General features: G+C 65.4%; 2 protein-coding genes across 3 annotated transcripts; both read right to left on the reverse strand.

The window, feature by feature from the left end:
- Positions 1 to 232: 232 nt before the first annotated feature.
- LOC136002866 (serine/threonine-protein kinase MARK2-like) lies at positions 233 to 16,029 on the reverse strand. 2 transcript variants are annotated; one of them, XM_065658111.1, is made up of 19 exons: positions 15,534 to 16,029; positions 11,887 to 12,060; positions 10,623 to 10,676; positions 10,478 to 10,526; positions 10,261 to 10,326; positions 9,491 to 9,561; positions 9,308 to 9,364; positions 8,540 to 8,776; positions 8,341 to 8,460; positions 8,027 to 8,126; positions 7,822 to 7,934; positions 6,755 to 6,881; positions 6,339 to 6,532; positions 5,532 to 5,629; positions 5,372 to 5,452; positions 3,528 to 3,794; positions 2,064 to 2,090; positions 1,752 to 1,796; positions 233 to 681 (listed from the first exon to the last, which is right to left on the reverse strand). In XM_065658111.1, the coding sequence occupies exons 1-19, from the start codon at positions 15,588 to 15,590 to the stop codon at positions 318 to 320; spliced, it is 2,301 nt and encodes a 766-aa protein (XP_065514183.1). In that variant the 5' UTR covers positions 15,591 to 16,029; the 3' UTR covers positions 233 to 317. The 2 variants fall into 2 exon arrangements, with proteins under 2 accessions (XP_065514183.1, XP_065514184.1); XM_065658112.1 differs by lacking the exon at positions 2,064 to 2,090.
- A 360-nt stretch (positions 16,030 to 16,389) lies between these two features.
- Positions 16,390 to 22,226, reverse strand: TUT1 (terminal uridylyl transferase 1, U6 snRNA-specific). Its single transcript, XM_065658114.1, has 9 exons — positions 22,073 to 22,226; positions 21,782 to 21,972; positions 20,690 to 20,908; positions 19,811 to 19,925; positions 19,410 to 19,725; positions 19,217 to 19,326; positions 18,494 to 18,616; positions 18,322 to 18,414; positions 16,390 to 18,036 (listed from the first exon to the last, which is right to left on the reverse strand). The coding sequence occupies exons 1-9, from the start codon at positions 22,155 to 22,157 to the stop codon at positions 16,391 to 16,393; spliced, it is 2,898 nt and encodes a 965-aa protein (XP_065514186.1). The 5' UTR covers positions 22,158 to 22,226; the 3' UTR covers position 16,390.
- Between the last annotated feature and the right edge of the window lie 1,914 nt (positions 22,227 to 24,140).

The raw sequence follows: 24,140 nt of genomic DNA on the forward strand, positions 1-24,140 counted from the left end.
ATCCAGAACGTCCCCAGAGGTCCCAGGTCCGTCCAGAACGTCCCCAGGTCCATCCGAGACGTCCCCAAAGGTCCCAGGTCCATCCAAAATGTTCCCAGGTCCATCCAAGACGTCCCCAAAGGTCCCAGGTCCGTCCAGAACGTCCCCAGGTCCATCCAAGACGTCCCCAAAGGTCCCAGGTCCATCCAGAACGTCCCCAGAGGTCCCAGGTCCGTCCAAGGCGTCGCCCACAACTCTCAGACCCATCCCCGTCCGTCTGTCCATCAGCATCTCGCCGGCCGTCGGGCGCGCATCCCCGAGGCGCCGGTGCCGCCGCCTCAGAGCTTGAGCTCGTTGGCCACCTTGGAGGCGATGTTCTTGAAGGCCATGGAGGTGCCGGCGATGCGCTTGAAGCGGACGCCGTTGAGGGACAAGCGGGGCAGTTTGCAAACCTCCATCTCCCACTGCACGAAGGAGTCGTGGCCGGGGGCGCCGTGGGCGCAGAGGAGGACGAACCGCTCCTGGGGTTCGCAGCGGCAGCTGTTGGCGTCCAGGACCTTGCGGATCTCGCGCAGCATCTCGCCGGGTTCCAGGGAGCTCGTGGTTTTCATGCTCCAGGTGAAGCGTAGAGAACGGGGTTTGGCTTCGCGGATGGTGGTGGCGGCGGCGTCGCGAGGGGGTTTGTCGGGACCGACCACGGGCCTGAGGAGACGGGGGGGGTGGGGGGGGGACAAACGGGGTCAGAAAGGGGGGGGTGGTGGCATCAGGGGGAGCCTGGGGACAGCGGGGGGGGGCAGCAGGGTCAGTGCGGGGGGGTCTGGGGTGGTGGAGGCTCAAGGGACGTCACTGGGAGCAGCACCGAGGTCCTGGGTGTCGTGGGGACACCACGGATGGCCCGGGGACACTGGGGGGGTCGGGGTGGAGCCCGGGGGTGACACGAGGAGCCCACGGGGACTCCGGGGGTGGCACGAGGAGCCTGGCGGTGTCCCGGGGAATGCATGGGGACCCCGGGGTGACACAGGGATCCCGCGGGGACCCCAGAGGTGTCACGAGGACCCTGGGGATCTCATGGGGACCCCAGGGGTGACACAAAGACCCCGGGGGTGTCCTGGGGACCTCATGGGGACCCCAGGGGTGACACAGGACCCTGGGGGATCTCATGGGGACCGCAGGGGTGACACAAGGACCCTGGGGGTGTCCCAGGGATCCCATGGGGACCCCAGAGGTGTCACGAGGATCCCGGGGGTGTCCTGGGGATCTCATGGGGACCCCAGGGGTGACACAAAGACCCTGGGGGTGTCCCGGGGATCCCATGGGGACCCCAGAGGTGTCACGAGGATCCCATGGGTGTCATGGGGACCCTGGAGGTGTCCCAGGGATCCCATGGGGACCCCAGAGGTGACACAAGGACCCTGGGGGTGTCCCGGGGATCCCATGGGGATCCCAGAGGTGTCACGAGGACCCCGGGGGTGTCCTGGGGATCCCATGGGTGTCACAGGGACCATGGGGGTGTCCCGGGGATCCCATGGGGACCCCAGAGGTGACACAAGGACCCTGGGGGTGTCCTGGGGATCCCCTGGGTGTCACAGGGACCATGGGGGTGTCCCAGGGATCCCATGGGGACCCCAGAGGTGTCACGAGGACCCCGGGGGTGTCCTGGGGATCCCCTGGGTGTCACAGGGACCATGGGGGTGTCCCGGGGATCTCATGGGGACCCCAGAGGTGTCACGAGGACCCCGGGGGTGTTCTGGGGATCCCGTCCCCACACTCACCTCAGCGTCTCCACCCGGTCTTTGCTCTCGGGCTCGTGCGGGTTCCTCGAGAGACAAGAAGGGGCAGAAATGAGTCGGGGCGGGGGGGCGGCGTCCCTTCTCCCTCCCGCCACGGGACCCAGGCATCCGGACGGACAGACAGACACACACACAGAGGGAGGACGGACGGACGGACAGCCGCAGCCGAGCGGGGAGGGGACCATGCGGGGCTGATGGGGGGGTTGGGGGGGGGACCTGCTCTCCCCGGGGGGCGGGGTGGGGGGGGCGGGAGGTGACATGCGGGGGGACCCAGGCGTCCGGCACGGCCCCTACCTTCTGGCAAACCTGAAAGACAGATTTCTACAAAGACAAACAGAAAAGAAGGGCGAGGTTGGGGGGTGGGGAGGGGGCCAGGACAGAGCCACCCCCCTCCCCCCACACCTCAGGGGACCCTGGCGTCCGGGTGTCCCCTCCCCCCCCCCACCGCCAACTCCTGGCCCCCCAGCTGGGGATGGTGTTGGGATAGGGGACCCAGGCGTCCGGGGCAAAGCTGCACTCCCACCCCCACCAACGTCCCCTCCCCAGCTCTGCGGCGTCACACAGAGGGGGGACGTGGGGACAGGAGGGGACGTGGGGGGACACAGAGGGGACACCAGAAGGGCCCCGGGGTGGGGGGCACAAAGAGGGGACACGGAGGGGACGTGGAGTAGCCTGGAGGGACAAGGATGTACAGAGAAGCCCCCAGGGTCAGGGGGGGGACACGGAGGAGTCCTGAGCGGGGGACAAGGGGACACACAGGAGGGACAAAGGGGACAAGAGGGAACACAGGGAACACAGAGAGGGGACATGGAGGGGGACACAGAGTGGGGGGACAAAGGGATGTGCACAGGGGGACACGTAGAGGGGACAGGGAAGAACCTGAGAGGACAAGGGGACACACCAAGGGGACACGGAGGAGACACGGAAGAGCCACTGGTGGGGGGGACAAATGGACATGCAGAGGGGGACACAGAGAGGGGACATGAAGGAGCCCTGAGAGGACAAGGGGACACCGAGGGGACACCGAGGGGAGGAACAAAGGGACATGCACAGGGGGACATGTAAAGGGGACAGGGAGGAGCCCTGAGAGGACACGGGGAGGACACGAGGACGGCATGGGGGGGACCCTAAGAGGACAAGGGGACACAGAGAGGATACCGAGGGGACACCGAGAGGACACCAAGGGGACACCGAGGGGAGGAACAAAGGGACATGAACAGGGGGACACGTAAAGGGGACAGGGAGAAGCCCTGAGAGGACACGGGGAGGACACAGGGGGGACACGAGGAGGGCATGGGGGGGACCCTAAGAGGACAAGGGGACACTGAGGGGACACCGAGGGGACACCGAGGGGAGGAACAAAGGGACATGCACAGGGGGACACGTAAAGGGGACAGGGAGGAGCCCTGAGAGGACACGGGGCGGACACGAGGAGGGCATGGGGGGGACCCTAAGAGGACAAGGGGACACCGAGGGGACACCGAGGAGAGGAACAAAGGGACATGCACAGGGGAACACGTAAAGGGGACAGGGAGGAGCCCTGAGAGGACACAGGGGGGACATGAGGAGGGCATGGGGGGGACCCTAAGAGGACAAGGGGACACCGAGGGGACACAGAGGGGACACCGAGGAGAGGAACAAAGGGACATGCACGGGGGGGGGAAACGTAAAGGGGACACAGAGGGGACACCGAGCCAGCCCAGGAGCCACACGCTGAGAACGCGCCACACGGCGGAGCCGCCCCCCGTGCTCGCTCACCTGCGCACGAACTTGGAGGTGAACTTGCTGAACAGGCTGGCGGGGGGGCCGCGGCGGCCCTGGCCGGCGCCCATGGGCGAGGCGGGGGGGGGCAGCGCGGGGGGCAGCGCGTAGGGCAGGGGGGGCTGGTCCCGCGCCCCCCGCAGCTGCCCCGCGTGGAACGTGCTGCGCGTGGCCACCCCCCGCGGGAAGCTGGGCCGCTCCCCCGGCGCTTGGCTCACGTTGTGCGCCGAGGGGGAGGCTGCGGGGACCCGGGGGGGCACCGCGCTGGGGAACGGGGCAACGGGTTAACGGGGACACACGGGGACACGCGGGGACCCCCACGGACGCACTGTCACCCCACGGCCCCCCCCAGGGACCCACGGTCACCCCAAGGACCCTCAGGGACACGCAGCCCCCCCAGGGACCCACAGTCACCCCAAGGACCCTCAGGGACACACAACCCCCCTACAGGGACCCACAGTCACCCCAAGGACCCTCAGGGACACGCAGCCCCCCCCAGGGACCCACGGTCACCCCAAGGACCCTCAGGGATGCACTGTCACCCCACGGCCCCCCCAGGGACCCACGGTCACCCCAAGGACCCTCAGGGACACGCAGCCCCCCCCAGGGACCCACGGTCACCCCAAGGACCCTCAGGGACGCACTGTCACCCCACGGCCCCGCCCAGGGACCCACGGTCACCCCAAGGACCCGCAGCCCCCACCCAGGGACCCACGGTCACCCCAAGGACCCTCAGGGACACGCAGCCCCCCCCAGGGACCCACGGTCACCCCAAGGACCCTCAGGGATGCACTGTCACCCCACGGCCCCCCCAGGGACCCACGGTCACCCCAAGGACCCTCAGGGACACGCAGCCCCCCCCAGGGACCCACGGTCACCCCAAGGACCCTCAGGGACGCACTGTCACCCCACGGCCCCGCCCAGGGACCCACGGTCACCCCAAGGACCCGCAGCCCCCACCCAGGGACCCACGGTCACCCCAAGGACCCCCAGGGATGCACTGTCACCCCACGGCCCCCCCCAGGGACCCACTGTCACCCTGTTATGGGGAACAAGGGGTTAATGGGGAACACAGGGGTCCACAGGGACCCACTGTCACCCCACAGCCCCCCCCAAGGACCCACTGTCACCCTGCTATGGGGAACAAGGGGTTAATGGGGGACACAGGGGTCCCCAGGGCCCCCCCCCCGCAGTGATCCATGGTCACCCCACAGCGCCCCCAAGGACCCACTGTCACCCTGCTGTGGGGAACAAGGGGTTAACAGGGGACAGGGGGGTCCCCATGGCCCCCCCCCAGGGACCCACGGTCACCCTGCTATGGGGAACAAGGGATTAATGGGGGGGACAAGGGATTAATGGGGGACACAGGGGTCCCCAGGGACCCACAGTCACCCTGCTGTGGGGAACAAGGGGTTAATGGGGGACAGGGGGGTCCCCACAGCCCCCCACTGACCCATGGTCACCCCCACAGCACCCCAAACCCCTGGGGACATGTTGGGGGGCCAGGGAGGGGGCACCAGCCCCCCAAATTCCTGGGGACACATTGGGGGGGGCCAGGGAGGGGGCACCAGCCCCCCAAATTCCTGGGGACACATTGGGGGGGCCAGGGAGGGGGGCACCAGCCCCCCAAATTCCTGGGGACACATTGGGGGGCCAGGGAGCGGGCACCAGCCCCCCAAATTCCTGGGGACACACTGGAGTGTGCCGGGGAACAAGAGCCTCCCCCAAGTCACCCCAAATCACACCGGGGTCAGGAAGAGGTACACGGGGACCCCCCAAAACCCTCCCGGGGGTCCCCCCAGAACATGGACCCCGTGCTGGGATTTTTGGGGGGGCCTTGCCTGGGCCGGGGGGTCTCGCTGTTGGCATCGGGTTTCGGGTGCTGGCGGGAGCGTGGGGGGGCCCCGGGTGAGGGCCGGCAGCTAGGAGAGAAAATGGGGGGGCGGGGGAGCATTAAGGGGGGGCAGGGAGGTGTTTTGGGGGTTCAGGGGGGGCCCGTACCTCTCCTTGCCGTTCTGGAGGGGGCTCTGGGCCAGGCTGGCGCGTTCCAGCAGCGGAGAGTTGCGGCTGCGGGTGGTGCCGGTGGAGAGGACGCTGTTCTGGGTGGGGGGGACAGGGAAAAATTGGGGTGCTGGAGGCAAACCCAGGGAGCGGGGCACCCCCAAAATGCAGGAGCTGCGGGTTTGGGGACCCTCCTTTAGGGTCCCATGGAAATCAGGGCACCCTTGAGAGACATGGGTGTTGTGGGGGGGACGGCCCTCTTCTCCTAACCCCAAGGGGACCCAGGCGTGCGGGACCCCCCTGTGCCCCCAAATAACCTCAGCCCCCACCCAACCAGAGAACCCAGGCGTCCGGGACCCCCCTGTGCCCCCAAATGACCTCAGCCCCCACCCAACCCCAAGGGGACCCAAGCATCCGGGACCCCCCTGTACCCCCAAATGACCTCAGCCCCCCACAACCAGGGGACCCAGGTGTCCGGGACCCCCCTGTGCCCCCAAATGACCTCAGCCCCCACCCAACCAGGGGACCCATGCGTCCGGGACCCCCCTGTGCCCCCAAATGACCTCAGCCCCCAGCCAACCAGAGAACCCAGGCGTCCGGGACCCCCCCTGTGCCCCCAAATGACCTCAGCCCCCACCCAACCCCAAGGGGACCCAAGCGTCCGGGACACCCCTGTGCCCCCAAATGACCTCAGCCCCCAGCCAACCAGGGAACCCAGGCGTCCGGGACCCCCCTGTGCCCCCAGATGACCGCAGCCCCCACCCAACCAGGGAACCCAGGCATCCGGGCGCCCCCCGCCGTGCTCACCGTGGAGGGGGAGGGGGTGCCCTTGGCTCGCTCCAGGCTGGGCAGGGGGCTGGGGGGCACTTTGGCGGTGCTGCCCGCCCGCCGCCCCCCCTCTTCCTCACCGCCACCCCCGCCTCCTCCTCCTCGCTTGTTCTCCGCGTTGGCCGCCTGCGTCTTCTTGCAGTAGGAGGCCGAGGCGGGGATGGACAGTCCAGCTGGGGGGGGAACAGGGGGTCAATACAGAGTCTTGGGATGCCCCCCACTTCACCCCCTCCACCCCACAGGGACCCAGGCGTCCGGGGCAGACCCCCCGTTGTCCCCCCACCCACGGGTCCCGGCATCCAGGTTTCCCCTCCGCCCACGGACCGCGGCATCCGGAGGGCTCCCCGCATTGTCATTGTGCCCCCCCCGTTGTCCCCCGTCTCGGGGGGGCTCACCCTGGTCGCTGACGCGGCGTTTGGGGTTGGCCGAGACGCTGCGCTGGACCTTGTGGGCCGGGGAGGGGCCCGAGGCGTTGGGCAAGTCCGGGGCCACTCGCGGCTTCAGCGACAGGTTCTCCTCCAGCTGGGGACGTGTGGGGACATGTGGGGACATGGGAGGACATGCCAAGAAGATGTGGGGACAATGACCCAGCAGCCAGGGTTGGGGATGGGACGCGCTGGCACGGGGCACAGCTGGGGACAAGGGACAGCTGGGGACAGGGACAGGGCACGGCTGGGGATGAGGGACAGCTGGGGACAGGGACAGGACACGACTGGGGACAGGGACAGGGCATGGCTGGGGATGAGGGACAGCTGGGGACAGGGACAGGACACGGCTGGGGACAGGGACAGGGCACGGCTGGGGATGAGGGACGGCTGGGGACAGGGACAGGGCACGGCTGGGGATGAGGGATGGCTGGGGATGAGGGACAGCTGGGGACGAGGGACAGGGCACAGCTGGGGACAGGAACAGGGCACAGCTGGGGACACAGGAACAGGGCACAGCTGGGGACGGGGTATGGATGGGGACAAGGACACAGCAGGCCCAGGGGGACACGATGGCCCAGGGACGTGCTGGCACAGGGTCAGGGTACGGCTGGGAGAACGGTGTCCCGCGTCCCCCCCATCCCCTCGCTGTCCCCCAAATTTAAGACTTTTGGGTCCCCACCCCACATTTTTGGGTCCGAATTCAATATTTTTGGGATGTTCCCCCACTTTTGGGATTCCCCCCCCCCCGCCCCCATTTTTGGGTCCAAATCCAGGATTTTGGGGTCATCTCCCCCCATGTAGGGGTGTCCCACCCCCCATTCTTGGGGTCCCACCCCCCATTTTTGGGCCCCAAATTCAACACTTTTGGGACCCCGCCTCCCCTTTTTTTGTTCCAATTCAGGATTTTTGGGTCCAAGTTCAACACTTTTTGCGTCCCAGCCCCCAAGTTTGGGTCCGAATTGAAGATTTCTGGGTCCAAATTGAAGATTTTAGGGTCCCCCCCCCCCATTTTTGGGGGCCCCCCCGCCCCGCACCTCCGAGCTCTTGTGGTCCAGCAGCAGGTACGTGGCCATCACCTCGTTGTACTTCTGTCCCACCAGCGACTCCTGGATCTCCTCCCGTGTGTACCCCATGGACACCATCAGCTCTGGGGTGGGGGGGGACCCAGGCGTCCGGGGGGGCTCCAGGAACCCCTGACCCCCCCAAAATGGGACCTGGGTGGCCGGGAGGGGTCCCCACCTGTTCTCCGAGGGTCCTTGTAGTCCGGCACGGGCTCCACGTAGGGCTTGAGCTCGTCGTCCTCGTGCCCCACGTTCATCCAACGGTCCTTCATGATTTGCTGGGGGGCGGGGGGGGACAGACACGGGACACCAAAGGGGGGCTTGAGGAGGGAGCTGGGGGTCCCAGGGGCACCCAGGACCGTGCTTGGGGGTCTTGGGGTGCTCTTGGGGGTGTCCAAGATCCCATGGGTGGTCGGGATCATGCAGAAGGTGCCCAGGGCCATTCTGGGGGCGCCCAGGGCCATTCTGGGGGCGCCCAGGGCCCCCCCTCACCTCCAGGGTGCCCCTCTTGGTAGGATTAAGGATGAGAAACTTCTTGAGCAGGTTCTCGCAGTCGGTCGACATGTAGAAGGGGATGCGGTACTTGCCCCGCAGCACCCGCTCCCGCAGCTCCTGCGGCAAGAAAACACCCGTCGCCAAATGGAACCCCCCCAAAAAACGCCCGGGGGATCCCCCCAAAACGAGGCACCACCTTCAGATTTTGGCCGTCGAAGGGTAAGGAACCGCTGACCAGGGTGTAGAGGATGACACCCAAGCTCCAGACGTCGACTTCGGGGCCGTCGTATTTCTTGCCCTGGAAGAGCTCGGGGGCGGCGTAGGGAGGGGACCCGCAGAACGTGTCTAGTTTGTTCCCGAAGGTGAATTCGTTGCTGAAGCCGAAATCGGCGATTTTGATGTTCATGTCGGCGTCCAGCAGGAGGTTTTCTGCCTGTCCCGGGGGAGGGAGAGCGGCCCGAGGGGTGTCAGGGGGGGCCGCGTGCTCTGCGGGGCGGTTTTGGGGTGCGGGAGTGGAGATGGGGGGCTGGAAGTAGCTGGTGCTGCTCGGGGGGTCCCAGGGCGGTCTGGGTGCTGTTTGGTGGTCCGAGGGGGGCTGGGTGCTGTTTGGAGGTCCCGGGATGGGGGTGGGTGCTGTTTGGGGGTCCCAGGGGGGAATGGGTGCTGTTTGGGGGGTCCCAGGGGTTCTGAGTGTTGGGTGCCATTTGGGGGATCCCTCCACCCTCCCTGGGGTGCCAGGGGGGTCTGGGTGCTGTTTGGGGGTCCCAGGGGGGAGTAGGTGCTGTTTGGGGGGGTGCCAGGGGGGTCTGGGTGCTGTTTGGGGGTCCCAGGGGGGGCTGGGTGCTGTTTGGGGGTCCCGGGGTGGGGGGGGGGGGCTGGGTGCTGTTTGGGACAAGAGGGATGGGGGGGGGTACCCGGGGAGCACCTTGGAGTGCTGGGGGGGGTGGTCCCCGGGGGTCCTCACCTTCAGGTCCCTGTGCACGATGAACTTCTGGTGGCAATACTGCACGGCCGACACTATCTGCAGGATGGGGGGGCGTCAGGGGGGCCCCCCACCCTTGAGGGGCACAGGGGGATACCCAGGGACACAGGGGTGACCCCAAACCCCCCCAAAACGGGGTCACACTCGCGACCCCCCCAGCCCGACCTGGCGGAACTTGGCCCGAGCTTCTTTCTCCTTCATGCGCCCGTGGGCCACCAGGTAGTCGAAAACTTCACCTTTTTGAGGGGGGGGGACACAAAGAGCAGGCGGGGGGGTGAGTGACACCCTGTGACACCTTTTCCCCCAACACCTTTTCATTATTTGTTCTTCTATTTCAGAAAGTATTTCCCTTACTATCGCTGTGATAAGGATTGTAGCCTGAAAAGTATAAAACAAATTACAGCGGGGAACATTTTTAGAAAGGAAAGCGTTAATTATTCCTCGCTTACTTTACGGAAAACATCACTAAAGTTACGGCAAAATCACATCAGTGTGATAAAAAGAGAAGCACTAAGTTCACAACAATAGAGAAACTAACTAAGTGCATCTCGAAACCTAGAATTCTGAGTCAGGCAGAAATATTCTTAAAGTTTTATTTTAAAATTTGGGCCAAATCTGATAATTTTTTAAAAATATTCCCACAGAGAAACTTAAGTATCTTCTATCTATTTTTTTGTGCCCATCTTAATCATTACGAGGGCATTTTTTTAAACCCTGCAAGGCAAAGACAAGTTAAAAAGCTTAAAACTGAATCATTTAGAAAAAATTTGTATTGATTCCAAAGACTTCAGGGCTCACGTGATGAGCTTTAAGCCTCTCGCCAATTGTGTGGCACCATGCAGAAATCTGCCAAAATGAAGTTTGGTGCTCATTGTATCTTAATTAATAGTATAATGAGTTTCCTTAGGTAGCCAAATCATTCGTTTGCTGCTCACCCCCGCTGGCGTATTCCATGACCAGATACAGCGTCTTCTCCGTCTCGATCACCTCGAAGAGCTTCACTGCGAAAAGGGACAAAGAGGAGCTGGAAAGGGGGAGGCAGGGTGGGGGGGGACCCCTCGCGACCCCCCCCGAGGGTGGGGGCCCCTCCCAGGGTGGGGATGAGGGGTTGCGGGGGTCCCAGCGCACGGCTGGGGGGGTTTGGGGGCTCACCGATGTTGGGGTGGTTCAGGACCTTCATGATTCGCACCTCCCGGAAAAGCTGTGAGGAAGTTTTGGGTTGATGTGTCACCACCCCCGGTGTGTGTCCCCAAAAGTGTCACCAACCCCCACCAGGGACCCCCAGATCTCCCCTCACCTTCTGCAGGCTGGAGGAGTTGAGCTGCGTCTTGTCGATGATCTTCACGGCGACCTGGGAGGGGACAGGGGTCAGGGAACGAGCCCGAGATTGTCCCCATACGAAGGTGACACCCACGGGACCAGGGGCCCAGAACTGTCCCCAAGCTGCGGTGACACCAACAGGACCAGGAGCCCAGAACTGTCCCCAGGTTGTGGTGACACCAACGGGACCAGGAGCCCACAACTGTCCCCAAGCTGCGGTGACACCAACAGGACCAGGAGCCCAGAACTGTCCCCAGGTTGTGGTGACACCAACGGGACCAGGAGCCCACAACTGTCCCCAGGCTGCAGTGACACCCATGGGACAAGGACCAGGAGCCCAAAACTGTCCCCAGGTTGTGGTGACACCAACGGGACCAGGAGCCCAGAACTGTCCCCAGGCCGCGGTGACACCCATGGGACAAGGACCAGGAGCCCAGAACTGTCCCCAGGCCGCGGTGACACCCATGGGACCAGGAGCCCAGAACTGTCCCCAGGTTGCGGTGACACCAACGGGACCAGGAGCCTACAACTGTCCCTAGGTTGCGGTGACACCAACAGGACCAGGAGCCCAGAACTGTCCCCGGGTTGCAGTGACACCCAAAGGACCAGGAGCCCAGAACTGTCCCCAGGTTGTGGTGACACCCATGGGACAAGGACCAGGAGCCCAGAACTGTCCCCAGGTTGCAGTGACAGCCACAGGACCAGGAGCCCAGAACTGTCCCCAAGTTGTGGTGACACCAACAGGACCAGGAGCCCAGAACTGTCCCCAGGTTGTGGTGACACCAACAGGACCAGGAGCCCAGAACTGTCCCCGGGTTGCAGTGACAGCCACAGGACCAGGAGCCCAGAACTGTCCCCAGGTTGCGGTGACACCCACGGGACCAGGAGCCCAGAACTGTCCCCAGGGTGCGGTGACACCAACAGGACCAGGAGCCCAGAACTGTCCCCAGGTTGCGGTGACACCCACGGGACCAGGAGCCCACAACTGTCCCCAGGTTGTGGTGACACCAACAGGACCAGGAGCCCAGAACTGTCCCCAGGTTGTGGTGACACCAACGGGACCAGGAGCCCAGAACTGTCCCCAGGTTGTGGTGACACCAACAGGACCAGGAGCCCAGAACTGTCCCCGGGTTGCGGTGACATCAACGGGACCAGGAGCCCAGAACTGTCCCCAGGCCGCGGTGCCACCCACGGCACAAGGACCAGGAGCCCAGACCCGTCCCTGCCGCGGTGCCACTCACCTCCTTGCCGGTCAGGACGTGCCGGGCCAGCTTGACCTTGGCGAAGTTGCCCTTGCCGATGGTTTTGAGCAGCCGGTAGTTGCCGATGTGCGGCTGCTCCTCGGCCGAGGCGCCGGCGTTGCGGCCCCGCAGCATGTTGGCCTTTCCGCCGCCCTTCCCGTCCGCCGGGCCGGCCTGCGGGGACACGAGGGGACAGTGGGCTCGCTGTGCGTCCCCCCCCGTGCCGCCCGGGGGGGTCCCGCGGCTCTCGGCGCGGCCGGGAGCAAAGTCCGGGCGCTGCCGATGGCGCCGCGCCCCGGGAGCCGCCCCCGATACCTGACGCAAGCGCCCGCGGTTTCGGGCTGGGCTGGGGTGGGGACGGGGCCGGCGGTGACACCCCCTCCCTGTTTGGGGACAGCAACGCGGGTGCCCCCTCCTACAAACAGGGCACCAAAACGTGGTGATTTTACCCCGAAACGGCCGATCTAGGTTCAACCCACAGTCCAAACGAGCACCAACACGCCCCCAAAAAAGCCCCTGTGGCCCCCCCCCGGCTTTGGGGACAGGCTCAGGGTGTTTCCTTATGGGGAGCGAAACGCCGACCCCTCCGCGCAGCGCTGTCACCGCTCCGGTGACACCGGAGATAACGGGCGCACGTGGGGCCACTGCAGTCCCCAAACCGCGCTGGGGCTTCGGGAGGGGCGATGCTTTGGGGCGCCCCCCCCACAGGAGGAAACCACCAACGGAAGCCATGGGGGGGGAGGTTTTCAAGTTTTCACCGTTGCTCAGCCAGAGATGGCGCAACCGGGTGCAGCACCCGGGTTTTGGGGGAGAACGCGGCGTTTTGGGGACTTGGATCCTCACCCAAAACCCAGCGCTTTGCCGGGGAGAAGTGAAGAAAAACGAGGGTTTTCTGCCAAAAAACTGCCGTGGCAACGGGGCGGGAGCTGGCGGCACCATCTGGCCTCGCTGCCGGGGAACCGAGCCGGTGTTTCGAGGCGCGCGGCTGCACCAACACCGGATTCCCCCCCAAAAACAACCTGCGGCAACACCTCCCGGCGCCGGCGGCTCCCTCTGCCCCCCGCCGGCAAAGGTCGTGCCGGGAGAGCAGCGGCGGCTTTACCAAAACACCGGGAGGTTGTCACCGTCCCCCGCGTCAGGACGTGGGCAGCCACTGGGTTTTGGCACAGTGCGGAGGACTCGGCTCTTGGCGTCCCCCCACAGCTGTGAAGAGCGGTGCCAGGTTTGGCGCTCGTTAACCAGATCCTTGTTAATTAAACCGGGCCCGAGCTCAGCTCAAAACCCCCTCGTTTGCTGCCGAAACGCCTCGTGCCTCAGTTTCCCCATCAAAACGCAGCGGGGACACCAAACGGGCCCAGCTCGGGGCGGTGCCGGTGACACCGACGGTGCCGGTGACACCGCAGCCGCTCGGGGCGTTCCCGGCACTGCCAAACCGGCTCGACCGGTTGGGCCAACGTCGGCTCAGCCGCGGGAGCCGGGAGGGTTGTGCCGGGGTTTTCACACCGGGGGAGAGGGGGCGGGGTGCGAAAACGGGGCAAAAAAGGGAAAAATCAACACTAAGGAGACGCAGCGGGGTGGGAAGGCGCCAGCTCAGGTGCTGGTTAGAGCCAAAGTGTTGGGAATCGCCACCGGAATGGCGGTGATGTCACCGCGGTGATGTCACCGGGGCCGGGGTGATGTCACCGCTTGGGTCAAAAGATCCCGGCGCGAAGAGGCGTCACCGGTAACGGTGGAACCGGTAACGGCCGCCGTGCCCGGAGTCTTTTTTTCCCCCCGCCGCCTCGCGATGGTGAAACAGCTTCGGCGCTGAAATGTCAGCCAAATTTAGTTATTTTTGAGAATTTTTTTTTATATATATATATGTGTATATCAAACCGCACCAGATCGGGCTCCACGTGATGGAGAAACTGGCGGGGGGAAGGGAGGGAGGACACCCCAGTTTCGGGGCTGGTTTGGGGGGGGGCTCCTCCCCATGTCCCCCCCAAACCCTCCCAACCACGAATAATTCTCTAGAGTTACATAATGGCAGCAAAACAGGGGGAAATGACCCAAAAGGGCCAGGGGGTGCCCGATGTCACGGTGGCATCGCCTCGTCCTCAGCGTTGGGGACACAGAGACAAAGCCACTTGTGCCTCCCCCACACCCCCAATCCTGCATCCTGCTGGGGTCCCCCTCCATCACTTGGGGTCCCCTCCATCACTTGGGGTCCCCTCCATCACTTGGGGTGTCCCCCTATCATTTGGGGTCCCCCCCTATCATTTGGGGTGTCCCCCATCACTTGGGGCTTCCCCCATCACTTGGGGTCCCTCCCTATCATTTGGGGTCCCCCCCATCACTTGGGGCGTCCCCCATCACCTGGGGCTTCCCCCATCACCTGGGGTCCCTCCCTATCATTCAGGGTCCTCCCCCATCACTTGGGGTCCCCCCCAATACAGAAGGTGGGGATCCCCCCACAATATCCTCCAAAACGGAATCGTCGTGGCGCTGGGGAAGTCGAGGGGACCCCCAGGCCCTCCCCGCGTGGGTTGAGCCATAAGTGGTGTCCCCAAAGCCGGGGGACCCCAAGAGCCCCCCCCCCCAAACCCACACCCCAACATGGGGAACACCCCCAAATCACACGCAGGGGGTGAACTCGCACCCTGCCCATCGTGGTGGGGGAGGCACCCACATAACCGGGGTGGGGGGGTCTCGGAGAGGAGCTGGGACTCCCTCGCAGAGGGGCCAGGTCAGGGAGCACAGGGCCCCCCCTTTTCCAGCTCATGGAGGGGCCCGCAACCCCCTCAGACCCCACACTGGTTCCTACAAAACGACCCCAGGACCCCCCGACCCCCTTTTTTCCCGAGGGAGGGACCTGGCGCCCCCCAGCCCCCTCTTTTCCCTCACAAAAAGGGACCCAGGGCCCCCCAGACCCCCATTTCCCCCCATAAACAGGGCCCTGGACACCCCAGACCCCCCTTTTCCCTCACAAAAAGGGACCCAGGGCCCCCCAGACCCCGCTTTTCCCTCATAAACGGGGCCCTGGACACCCCAGATCCCCCTTTTCCCTCACAAAAAGGGACCCAGGGCCTCCAAAAGCCCCCTTTTCCCTCACAAAAAAGGACCCAGAACCCCCCAGACCCCCTTTTTCCCTCACAAAAAGGGACCCAGAGCCCCCCAGACCCCCCCTTTTCCCTCACAAAAAGGCACCCAGGCGCCCCCAGACCCCCCTTTTCCCTCACAAAAAGGGACCCAGGGCCCCCCAGACCCCCCTTTTCCCTCACAAAAAGGGACCCAGGGCCCCCCAGACCCCCCTTTTCCCTCATAAACGGGGCCCTGGACACCCCAGATCCCCCTTTTCCCTCACAAAAAGGGACCCAGGGCCCCCAAAAGCCCCCTTTTCCCTCACAAAAAAGGACCCAGAACCCCCCAGACCCCCCTTTTCCCTCACAAAAAGGCACCCAGGCGCCCCCAGACCCCCCTTTTCCCTCACAAAAAGGGACCCAGAGCCTCCCAGACCCCCCTTTTCCCTCACAAAAAGGCACCCAGGCGCCCCCAGACCCCCCTTTTCCCCCACAAAACACCCCCCCAGACCCCCATTTCCCCTCCCAAACCGGCCCAGGACCGCCCCCCCCAAGGAGGGCCCCCCCATCCCTGCCGGCGGCCTTTACCTGCTCCGCGTCTCTCTCGTTGACGGTGGGCAAAGGGCTGCGGCCGCTGCTCGACATGGCGGCCCCCCCCCCCGCCGACTATCGCGATAGGGGGAAGCGCTGTGCGGGGAGGGGGAACGGAAGGTGGGGGACAGGAGCTCCGGGCCGCGCTCAGGGAGCGGGGGGGGGCCAGGCCAGCGGCATGGGGGAGGCCGGGGAGGGGGAGCGGAGCGGGGAACGAGAGGGGAGCGGGCGGCACGTCCGCCCGGCCCGGCCGCCTCACACTCGCGTCTCCTCAGCGCCCAGCGGCTCCCAACATGGCGGGCGCCGCCGGCCCTCGGCCATTTCCGCCGCCGCGCCGGAAACACCCGACACGCCTCCCGTTCCGCTTCGGCTCTTTCCGGATAGGGTTCGGCACCGCCTCCCGGCTTCGGGTGTTTCCGGTGGCGCTCCGGAATCACCCGACACGCCTCGGGTTCACGCTTCGGCTCTTTCCGGATGGATTCGGTTCGGCGGCGCCTCCCGGCTTCGGCTGTTTCCGGTGGCGCTCCGGAATCACCCGATGCCTCTCACCGGCCCCGCCCCCGGCGCGGAAAGACCCGAAGCCGGCTTCGGCAATTTCCGCTGACAGCCGCCTGGAACTCGGGAATAAAAAGAGAATTTACAACTCAAGAGGAATACAAGAGTTCTGTGAGGTTATGCTGGGAGAAAACTACAAGGGCCAAAGTCCAACTAGAGCTGGGCCCGGCCAGCGCTGCGAAAGGCAACGAGAAATGTTTCTACAAATACATCAGCAACAAGAGCAGGGCTAAGGAGAATCTCCAGATTTATCCCCCCCAACAAAAACCCAGACACGACACAGCTGCAAAACACACTTTTTACTGCAAAAACTCTGATGTAGAAACCGCCCCCAACCCCAGGTGCTGCCGCACCGCGCCGGGCAGAAAACTCTGCAAAAAGTGGAAAAAGTCCCGAAAAAGCGGCGCGGGAGACGCCGGGGCCGGGACCAGCCGCAGCAGCACCCGCGACGCGGCCGCCCGGGCGCTGGCGCCGAATCGCAGCAGCGGCCGCGGGGGCCGCGCGGGTCCGTCCCCCCGCGCCAGCGTCTCCGTCACCTCCCGCTCCAGCGCCAGCTCGTCCCCCTGGGGCTCCCCGGGGCCGTCGCGGTGCCGGAGCTGCCGCCGCACGCGGCGCCGCCCGGTCCACACGCGGTGCCACACGGCGCAGCTCCACGTCGCCGGCTCCTCGTCGCACCGCGGCTTCTTCACGGGGCCGTTCGGCACCGCGGGGAGGGGGCGTTTGGATCCCACTGACGGCTCCTCCGTGGTTGGTTCCACCGGGAGCCCCAATTCCTCACCGGCTGCACTCGGTGCCTCCACCGGGAGCCCCAATTCCTCACCGGCTGCACTCGGTGGCTTCTCCAGGGGCCCAAATTCTTCACCGGGAGGACCCGGTGGCTTCTCTGGGAGCCCCAATTCCTCACTGGCAGCACTCAGTAGCTTCTCCGGGAGCCCCAGTTCCTCACCGGCTGCACTCGGTGCCTCCACCAGGAGCCTCAATTCCTCACCAGCAGCACTCGGTGGCTTCTCCGGGAGCCCCAATTCCTCGCCGGCTGCACTCGGTGCCTCCACCGGGAGCCCCAATTCCTCACTGGGAGCACTCGGTGGCTTCTCTGGGAGCCCCAATTCCTCGCCGGCTGCACTCGGTGCCTCCACCGGGAGCCCCAATTCCTCACCGGCAGCACTCGGTGGCTTCTCCAGGAGCCCCAATTCCTCACCGGCAGCACTCGGTGCCTCCACCGGGAGCCCCAATTCCTCACCGGCAGCATTCGGTGGCTTCTCTGGGAGCCCCAATTCCTCGCCGGCTGCACTCGGTGCCTCCACCGGGAGCCCCAATTCCTCACCGGCAGCACTCGGTGGCTTCTCCAGGAGCCCCAATTCCTCACCGGCTGCACTCGGTGCCTCCACCGGGAGCCCCGATTCCTCACCGGCAGCACTCGGTGGCTTCTCCAGGAGCCCCAATTCCTCACCGGCAGCACTCGGTGCCTCCACCGGGAGCCCCGATTCCTCACCGGCTGCGCAGCTGCACTTGAGCACGTCCCTCAGGACAAAGTCGATGGCGGCACAGACGTCCCCAAACCGGATGCCGTGGCCGTCGGGACCTTCCACCGGCAGGGAGATGACGAAGGCGCCGGCGGCTCCCGGCTCCACGGCGCCGGGCTGGAAGAGCCGCACCAGCCCCCAGGCGCGGCCCTTGCCGGATTTCTGGCGGTACTGCAGGCTGCGGCAATACTTGGCGGCGTCGCGGCAGCAGCGGCCGAAGCGCGAGGCCGTTTTGGCGGTGACGTTGGCCGCCACGTTGTGGCTCAGCTCGAAAGGGTCCTGCAGGTTGAGGGGCCCCAACTTCAGCCCCTCGGGGATGTCCGGGGGGGGCAGCGGCAGCGCCCGCCCCTCCCGCAGCGAAACCATCTGCCCCGCGAAGTCAAAATCCCCAAAAACGGTGAAGAACTCGGCCAGGAGCGAAGCTGCGGGAGGGAGCGGCGGGTGAGGGCGGCACCGGGACCCCAGGACGCCCCCCAGACCCCTGGGACCCCCCCTGGACCCTTGGGATCCCTCTGGAAACCCCCCAGGACCCCCCTGGGACCCTCCCAGACCCCCAGGACACCCCCAGGACCCTTTGAACCCCCCCAGATCTCTCTGGGACCCCCCTGGAGCCCTTTGGACCTCCCTGGGACCTCTCCAGATCCTCTAGGACACCCCAGACCCCCCAGACCCCCCCAGTCTCCCCGGGACCCCCCCCAGGCGCTCACCGGGGCTCTGGGTGTTGGCGCTGGGCTCCAGCGCCGCCGCGTCGCCGGGGAAGCTGCAGTCCCAGCCGCCCACCACGCGCTGGTCCTCGGCCCCTGCGGCAGAACGGCCGTGAGAGGAGGGACGGACAGCGGGACGGACAGCGGGACGGACGGACAGACAGGGGGACCCCACCTGCCAAATCCCGCAGGCGGTTGACGGTGGGCAGCACGGGGGGGCTGCGCGTCTGCAGGAAAAACAGCACCAGCAGTGTCAGCGCGTAGTTGTTGAGGAGGGGGCCGCTCCCGGACGGGTTTCCTGGAGGGGGGAACACGGCATCAGGGACGGGACGGAAAGGGACAAGGATGGGACAGAAAGGGACAGGGACGGGGAGGGAACGGGACGGGGAGGGACACGGGACGGGGAGGGACACGGGACGGGGAGGGACACGGGACGGGACGGGGACGGGACCGGGGACGGGGACGGGACCGGGACGGGACCGGGACGGGACAGGGACGGGATGGGACAGGGACGGGACCGGGACAGGGATGGGACCGGGACAGGGACGGGACAGGGACGGGACAGGGACGCGAAGCGATGAGAGGGGTTAAAAGGAATGAGAAGGGACAGGAGGAACAGAAAGGGATGGGATAGAAGGAAGGGGAAGGGATGGGAGAGGACGGGACGGGATGGGAAGGGAAGCGATGAGAGGGGATAGAAGGAATGCGAGGGGACGGGAAAGGGAGACCGAGAAAGGGACGGGAGGAGACAGAAGGGGATAGAAGGAATGGGAGGCGACAGGAAGGGACGGCAAGGGACGGGAAGGGAGAGGAGAGCATAGAATGCATGGGAGGGGACAGCAGGGGACATGGGAGGGACAGGAAGGGACCCGGTGCCGCTGTCCCGGCGTGTCCCCACCTGCCAGGCCCTGCCGCTTGGCCCAGAGCCGCAGCGCGAACACCAGCGGCCGCACGCGCGCGTCCGCGTCGGCGCAGAGCAGCAGGAACCGCGTGTTGAGCAGCGCCAGCCTGCGGGGACCAGCACACGTCACCGCGGGGACAAAACCCCCGCGCGCCCCCCCAAAAACGGGGCGCCCCGCGGCTCCCCCCACCTGTTGTCGACCGAGACGTCGCCCGCCAGCCCCGACTGCTTGTGGCAGAACTTGACGACGGGCCGGCGGGCGGTGGGGACGGCGCGGACGCGGCGCACGCCCGGCACGCAGCGCCGCAGCACCGCGGCCACCAGCTCCAGCAGCTCCGGCGCCGGCGTGGCCGCCAGGTCCACGTCACTGAGGATGGAGGAGTCGGGGGCGCCCGGCGCTGCCGTCTGCAGCGATTTCGTGGCCTCCAGGTCCAGCAGCAGGTCCAGGTCGCAGCCGCGGGCGCCAAAGCCGTTGACGGAGGAGCCAAAGGGGAGGACGGTGCAGCCTGGGGCCGGGGGGGGGACGCGACCGCGTCACACACGTGTGTCGCGTGCGTCACACGTGTACGTCGTGCGGCGGAGGAGACTCACCAGGGAAAAACTCTGTGAAAACCTCCTGGAAAAGGGCGACCAGGAGGTGCCGCACGCGCCGCTCGGCCTCGCTCAGCGCCAGCAGCTCCACCAGTCGCTGCATCTGCGCCTCCACCTGCGCGGAACTGGCGTCACCGCGGCGAACCCCCCGCCCTAGGACAGCCGGGACCCCCCTGTGGTCCCCAGTGTGTCCCCCCCATCCGCGGGAGAGCCCCATGTCCCCCCCAGGAACCCCCTAAACTCCCAGGAGAACCCCAAGACCCCTCCCCAAACCCTTGACACCCCCCTAGACCCCTGGGTGCCCCCAGGACCCCCCCCAACACCCCTAGGAACCCCAAACCATTAGGACCCCCCTAGACCCCTGGGCAACCCCTAAAAGAGCCTGAGGACCCTCCTGACACCCCTGGGAAAGCCCTGGGACCGCCCCCCCAAACCCCTGGGACCCCCCCAAAACTTCTGGGGTGCCCATAAACCCCTGGATGACTCCAAAGGAGCCTCAGAACCCCCCTGAGACTCCCCCCTCACACCCCCAGGACCCCCCAAACCCCTGGGTGACCCCAAAAGAGCCTCAGAAGCTCCTAGGACCCCCTCCTTGCACCCCCAGGACCCCTCCTCAAACCCCTAGGGAACCCCCAAACCCCTGAGACTCCCCAAACACCCGGGTGACCCCAAATGAGCCTCAGGACCCCCCTGGGACCTCCCCAAATCCCCAGGACCTTCCCAAACCCCTGGGGTGCCTGTAAAACCCTGAGTCCTCCCCTAAACAGCTGGGTGACCCCAAAAGAGCCTCAGGACCCCCCTGGGACACCCCCTGGCACCCCCAGGACCCCTCCCCAAAGCTCTGGTTCCCCCCCAAGCTCCCCGGGGGTCCCCACTCACGTCGGGGGCGCAGCGCAGCTCCTGCTCCAGCCGCTCCGGTTCTGGGGGGTCCCGGCGGGGGCTGCGCCCGGGGGGGCCGTGCCCGGGGGGGCCGGGGGCGAAGGCTTTGGCGCGGCGGGGGCGCACGCGGAGCTGCCGCCCGGCCAGGACGTGCCGCGGTTGTGCCAGCGCCCGCTCGCACCCAGCGGCCTCGCGCAGCTCCACGATGGCGTAGGCGCCCTAGGACACGGGGGGACACGGTCACGGGGGGACACGGTCACGGGGATGCGCTCACAGGGGAACGTGGGGGTACACGGACATGGTGACACGGGCCACACGAGGGGACGTGGAGGGACATGGAAATGAAGACGTGGTCACGGGGGGACATGGACATGAGGACACGGGGATACAGTCACGGGGGAACATGGGGGGACACGGTCACGGGGGACACAAGGGACAGGGCGACGCAAGGGACGGGGGAACATGAGGGGACATGGAAATGGGGGACACAGGGGACACGGTCATGGGGAAACATGGGGGGACATGGACGGAGGGACACGGTCACGGGGGACACACAGAGACAGGGGGACACACAGGGACACGGTCACGGGGACACGGGGAGACACAGACACAGGGTCATGGACAGGAGAGGGACATGGGGGATACGATCACGGGGGGGTGACGTGGAGGGACGTGGGGGGGATGCGGACACGGGGGGACACGGACCCAGGGGGCACATGGGGACAAGGGGACACAGACCCAGGGGGCACATGGGGATGGGGGGACACGGACCCAGGGGGCACACGGGGACAAGGGGACACGGACCCAGGGGGCACACGGGGACAAGGGGACACGGACCCAGGGGGCACACGGGGACAAGGGGACACGGTCACGTGGTTATGAGAGAACATGGTGGGACATGGGGTCACGGGGACACGGGGGACAGGGACACGGGGGGACATGGGGAGACACAGAGACATGGACACGAGGGGGACACGATCACGGGGGGGTGACATGGAGGGACACGATGGGGGGCGATCACGGGTGGGATGCAGATGCGGGGGGACACGGGGGGACACGGGGGGACACGGCCACGGCCTCCCCCGCCCTCACCTTGTCCTTGTCCATCACCACGGTCGCCACGTCCCCGAAGGCCCCGAAGTACCGGGCGAGCTCCGTGTCCGCGGTGCCGCGGGCGAAGCCGCTCACGAACAAACTCCGCCGCTCCTGCGCAAACCGCTCGGCCCGGAGGCTCCGCAGCCGCCGGTGCTTCTTCCCCCGGAGATGCTCCGCCAGGCTCGGGGCTGCGGGGGAAAACGGCCGCGTCAAACGGGGTCCCGGGACACCGACACCCCCCCCAAACACACACACATACACCGCTCCCGGAGCCGGCGCTCAACTCACGGTTGGCTGCGGTGACCTGGCACAGGCGGCAGCGGAACCCGCCCCGCGGCAGCGGCTCCACGTCCGGGTCCGGCTCCGCGTCCATGGCCGGGCCGCTGCGGCCGGGGCCGGAGCCGCCGCCGCCGCCCGCGTCCTCCCGCGTCCGCCCCGCCGCCGGAACTGCGGGCGGAAGTGGTCCGGCCCGCCTGCCTTCCCGCGGGGCTTCCGTCAGCACTTCAGCCACATCCGGCTCCCACCGGAAGCGAGCCCCGACACGACCGTTCCGCCCGGAGTTGCCACCCTGCCCCGGCGCTGGTTTTTGGGTCTCGCTGACACAGGGAACGAATTAGCTGGCCCTTAAAGAGCTGACCCCTAAAGAAATAACCCTTAGAGAGCTGACCCCTAGAGAGCTGACCCCTAGAGAGCTGACCCCTAGAGAGCTGACCCTTATAGAACTAACACCTAAAGAGCTGACCCCTAAAGAGTTGACCCTTAGAGAGCTGAACCTTAGAGAGCTGACCCATAAAGAGCTGACCCCTAGAGAGCTGACCCTTATAGAACTAACACCTAAAGAGCTGACCCCTATAGAACTAACACCTAAAGAGCTGACCCCTAAAGAAATAACCCTTAGAGAGCTGACCCCTAGAGAGCCGACCCCTAGAGAGCTGACCCCTAAAGAACTAACCCTTATAGAACTAACACCTAAAGAGCCGACCCCTAGAGAGCTGACCCTTAAAAAATTGACCCCTAGAGAGCTGACCCTTATAGAACTAACACCTAAAGAGCTGACCCCTAAAGAGCTGACCCCTAGAGAGCTGACCCCTAGAGAGCTGACCCCTAGAGAGCCGACCCCTAGAGAGCCGACCCCTAGAGAGCTGACCCCTAGAGAGCCGACCCCTAAAGAGCTGACCCCTAGAGAGCTGACCCCTAAAGAACTAACTCTTATAGAACTAACACTTAGAGAGCCGACCCCTAGAGAGCTGACCCTTATAGAACTAACACCTAAAGAGCTGACCCCTAAAGAGCTGACCCCTAAAGAGCTGACCCCTAGAGAGCTGACCCTTAGAGAGCTGACCCCTAGAGAGCCGACCCCTAGAGAGCCGACCCCTAGAGAGCTGACCCCTAGAGAGCTGACCCTTATAGAACTAACACCTAAAGAGCTGACCCCTAAAGAGCTGACCCCTAAAGAGCTGACCCCTAGAGAGCCGACCCCTAGAGAGCTGACCCTTAGAGAGCTGACCCCTAGAGAGCCGACCCCTAGAGAGCTGGCCCCTAGAGAGCTGACCCCTACAGAGCCGACCCCTACAGAGCCGACACCTAAAGAACTAACTCTTAACCCACAGCTATCACCTCCCTTAGAGCTTTGCGTAACTTATTGTATGAGAAACAAGAGCTCGCCGGTGGCTTCACAGAGAGGCGAGAGAGGTTCTCCTCCCCTCTCCTCTGCCCTGGTGAGGCCACATCGGCCCCAGATGATCTTTCGAGGTCAATCGAATCCCTGACATTCCGTGATTCTGCGATTCACAGGCTTTGCAAAGATAAAAACCCAGCTGCATCCTTGGGTGAACTAGACAACAGAATCCTGGGCACAGGACAGGAGATAAGCCGGTTCTAACTCAGTTGGAGCCCCGGCCAACTCAGCACACGGGCCAGAGCTAAAAGTGTACGGCGAAGAAGACCCCGGCCTGCGACCACTGCGCAGGCGCAACCAGGAGGTGGAGACTACGGGAATTATTTCCTGGAAGTCACTGTAATACGAATCGCCTTCTCGGGGACAGGTTACGAATACGTACAGGCGTTCCTACGATCTTCGTGAATACGTAAAACTTTACAGCGTCTAAACAAGTTTGCGGGCGCAGAGCGTTTGCCACACCTGGGAGGAGTTATCCCCATGCGCGCGCAGCGCTGAATAAACAGACCTTCTTTATAACCTCGCAGGTTGTAAAGTGATTTCCGCGCCTCACCGCTGAAGAAAAATCGTCGGTTTTATTTCCTGTCGCTACAGAACCGGGACAGCCCGAGATACAAAACCGGGGGCGTTGCTCCACGTACAAAAGGGGCCCGCTGAGGTCACGGGTGGGGTGGCGGT

The sequence above is a fragment of the Caloenas nicobarica genome, unplaced genomic scaffold (assembly GCF_036013445.1).
Source record: "Caloenas nicobarica isolate bCalNic1 unplaced genomic scaffold, bCalNic1.hap1 Scaffold_560, whole genome shotgun sequence".
In the NCBI taxonomy this organism is placed as follows: Eukaryota; Metazoa; Chordata; class Aves; order Columbiformes; family Columbidae; genus Caloenas; species Caloenas nicobarica.

What these genes read in the sequence shown, in the direction of transcription:
- LOC136002866 (XM_065658111.1), bottom strand. Translation starts at nt 15,590, where the DNA reads ATGTCGAGCAGCGGCCGCAGCCCTTTGCCCACCGTCAACGAGAGAGAC. An exon ending in ACGTCCTGACCGGCAAGGAG is followed by an intron (nt 10,677 to 11,886) that starts GTGAGTGGCACC and finishes GTCCCCTCCCAG; the next exon opens with GTCGCCGTGAAGATCATCGA. An exon ending in ACGCCGCGTCAGCGACCAGG is followed by an intron (nt 6,533 to 6,754) that starts GTGAGCCCCCCC and finishes TTCCCCCCCCAG; the next exon opens with CTGGACTGTCCATCCCCGCC.
- TUT1 (XM_065658114.1), bottom strand. Translation starts at nt 22,157, where the DNA reads ATGGACGCGGAGCCGGACCCGGACGTGGAGCCGCTGCCGCGGGGCGGG. An exon ending in TGGTGATGGACAAGGACAAG is followed by an intron (nt 20,909 to 21,781) that starts GTGAGGGCGGGG and finishes CCCGTGTCCTAG; the next exon opens with GGCGCCTACGCCATCGTGGA. An exon ending in AGCTGCGCTGCGCCCCCGAC is followed by an intron (nt 19,926 to 20,689) that starts GTGAGTGGGGAC and finishes AGTTCCGCGCAG; the next exon opens with GTGGAGGCGCAGATGCAGCG.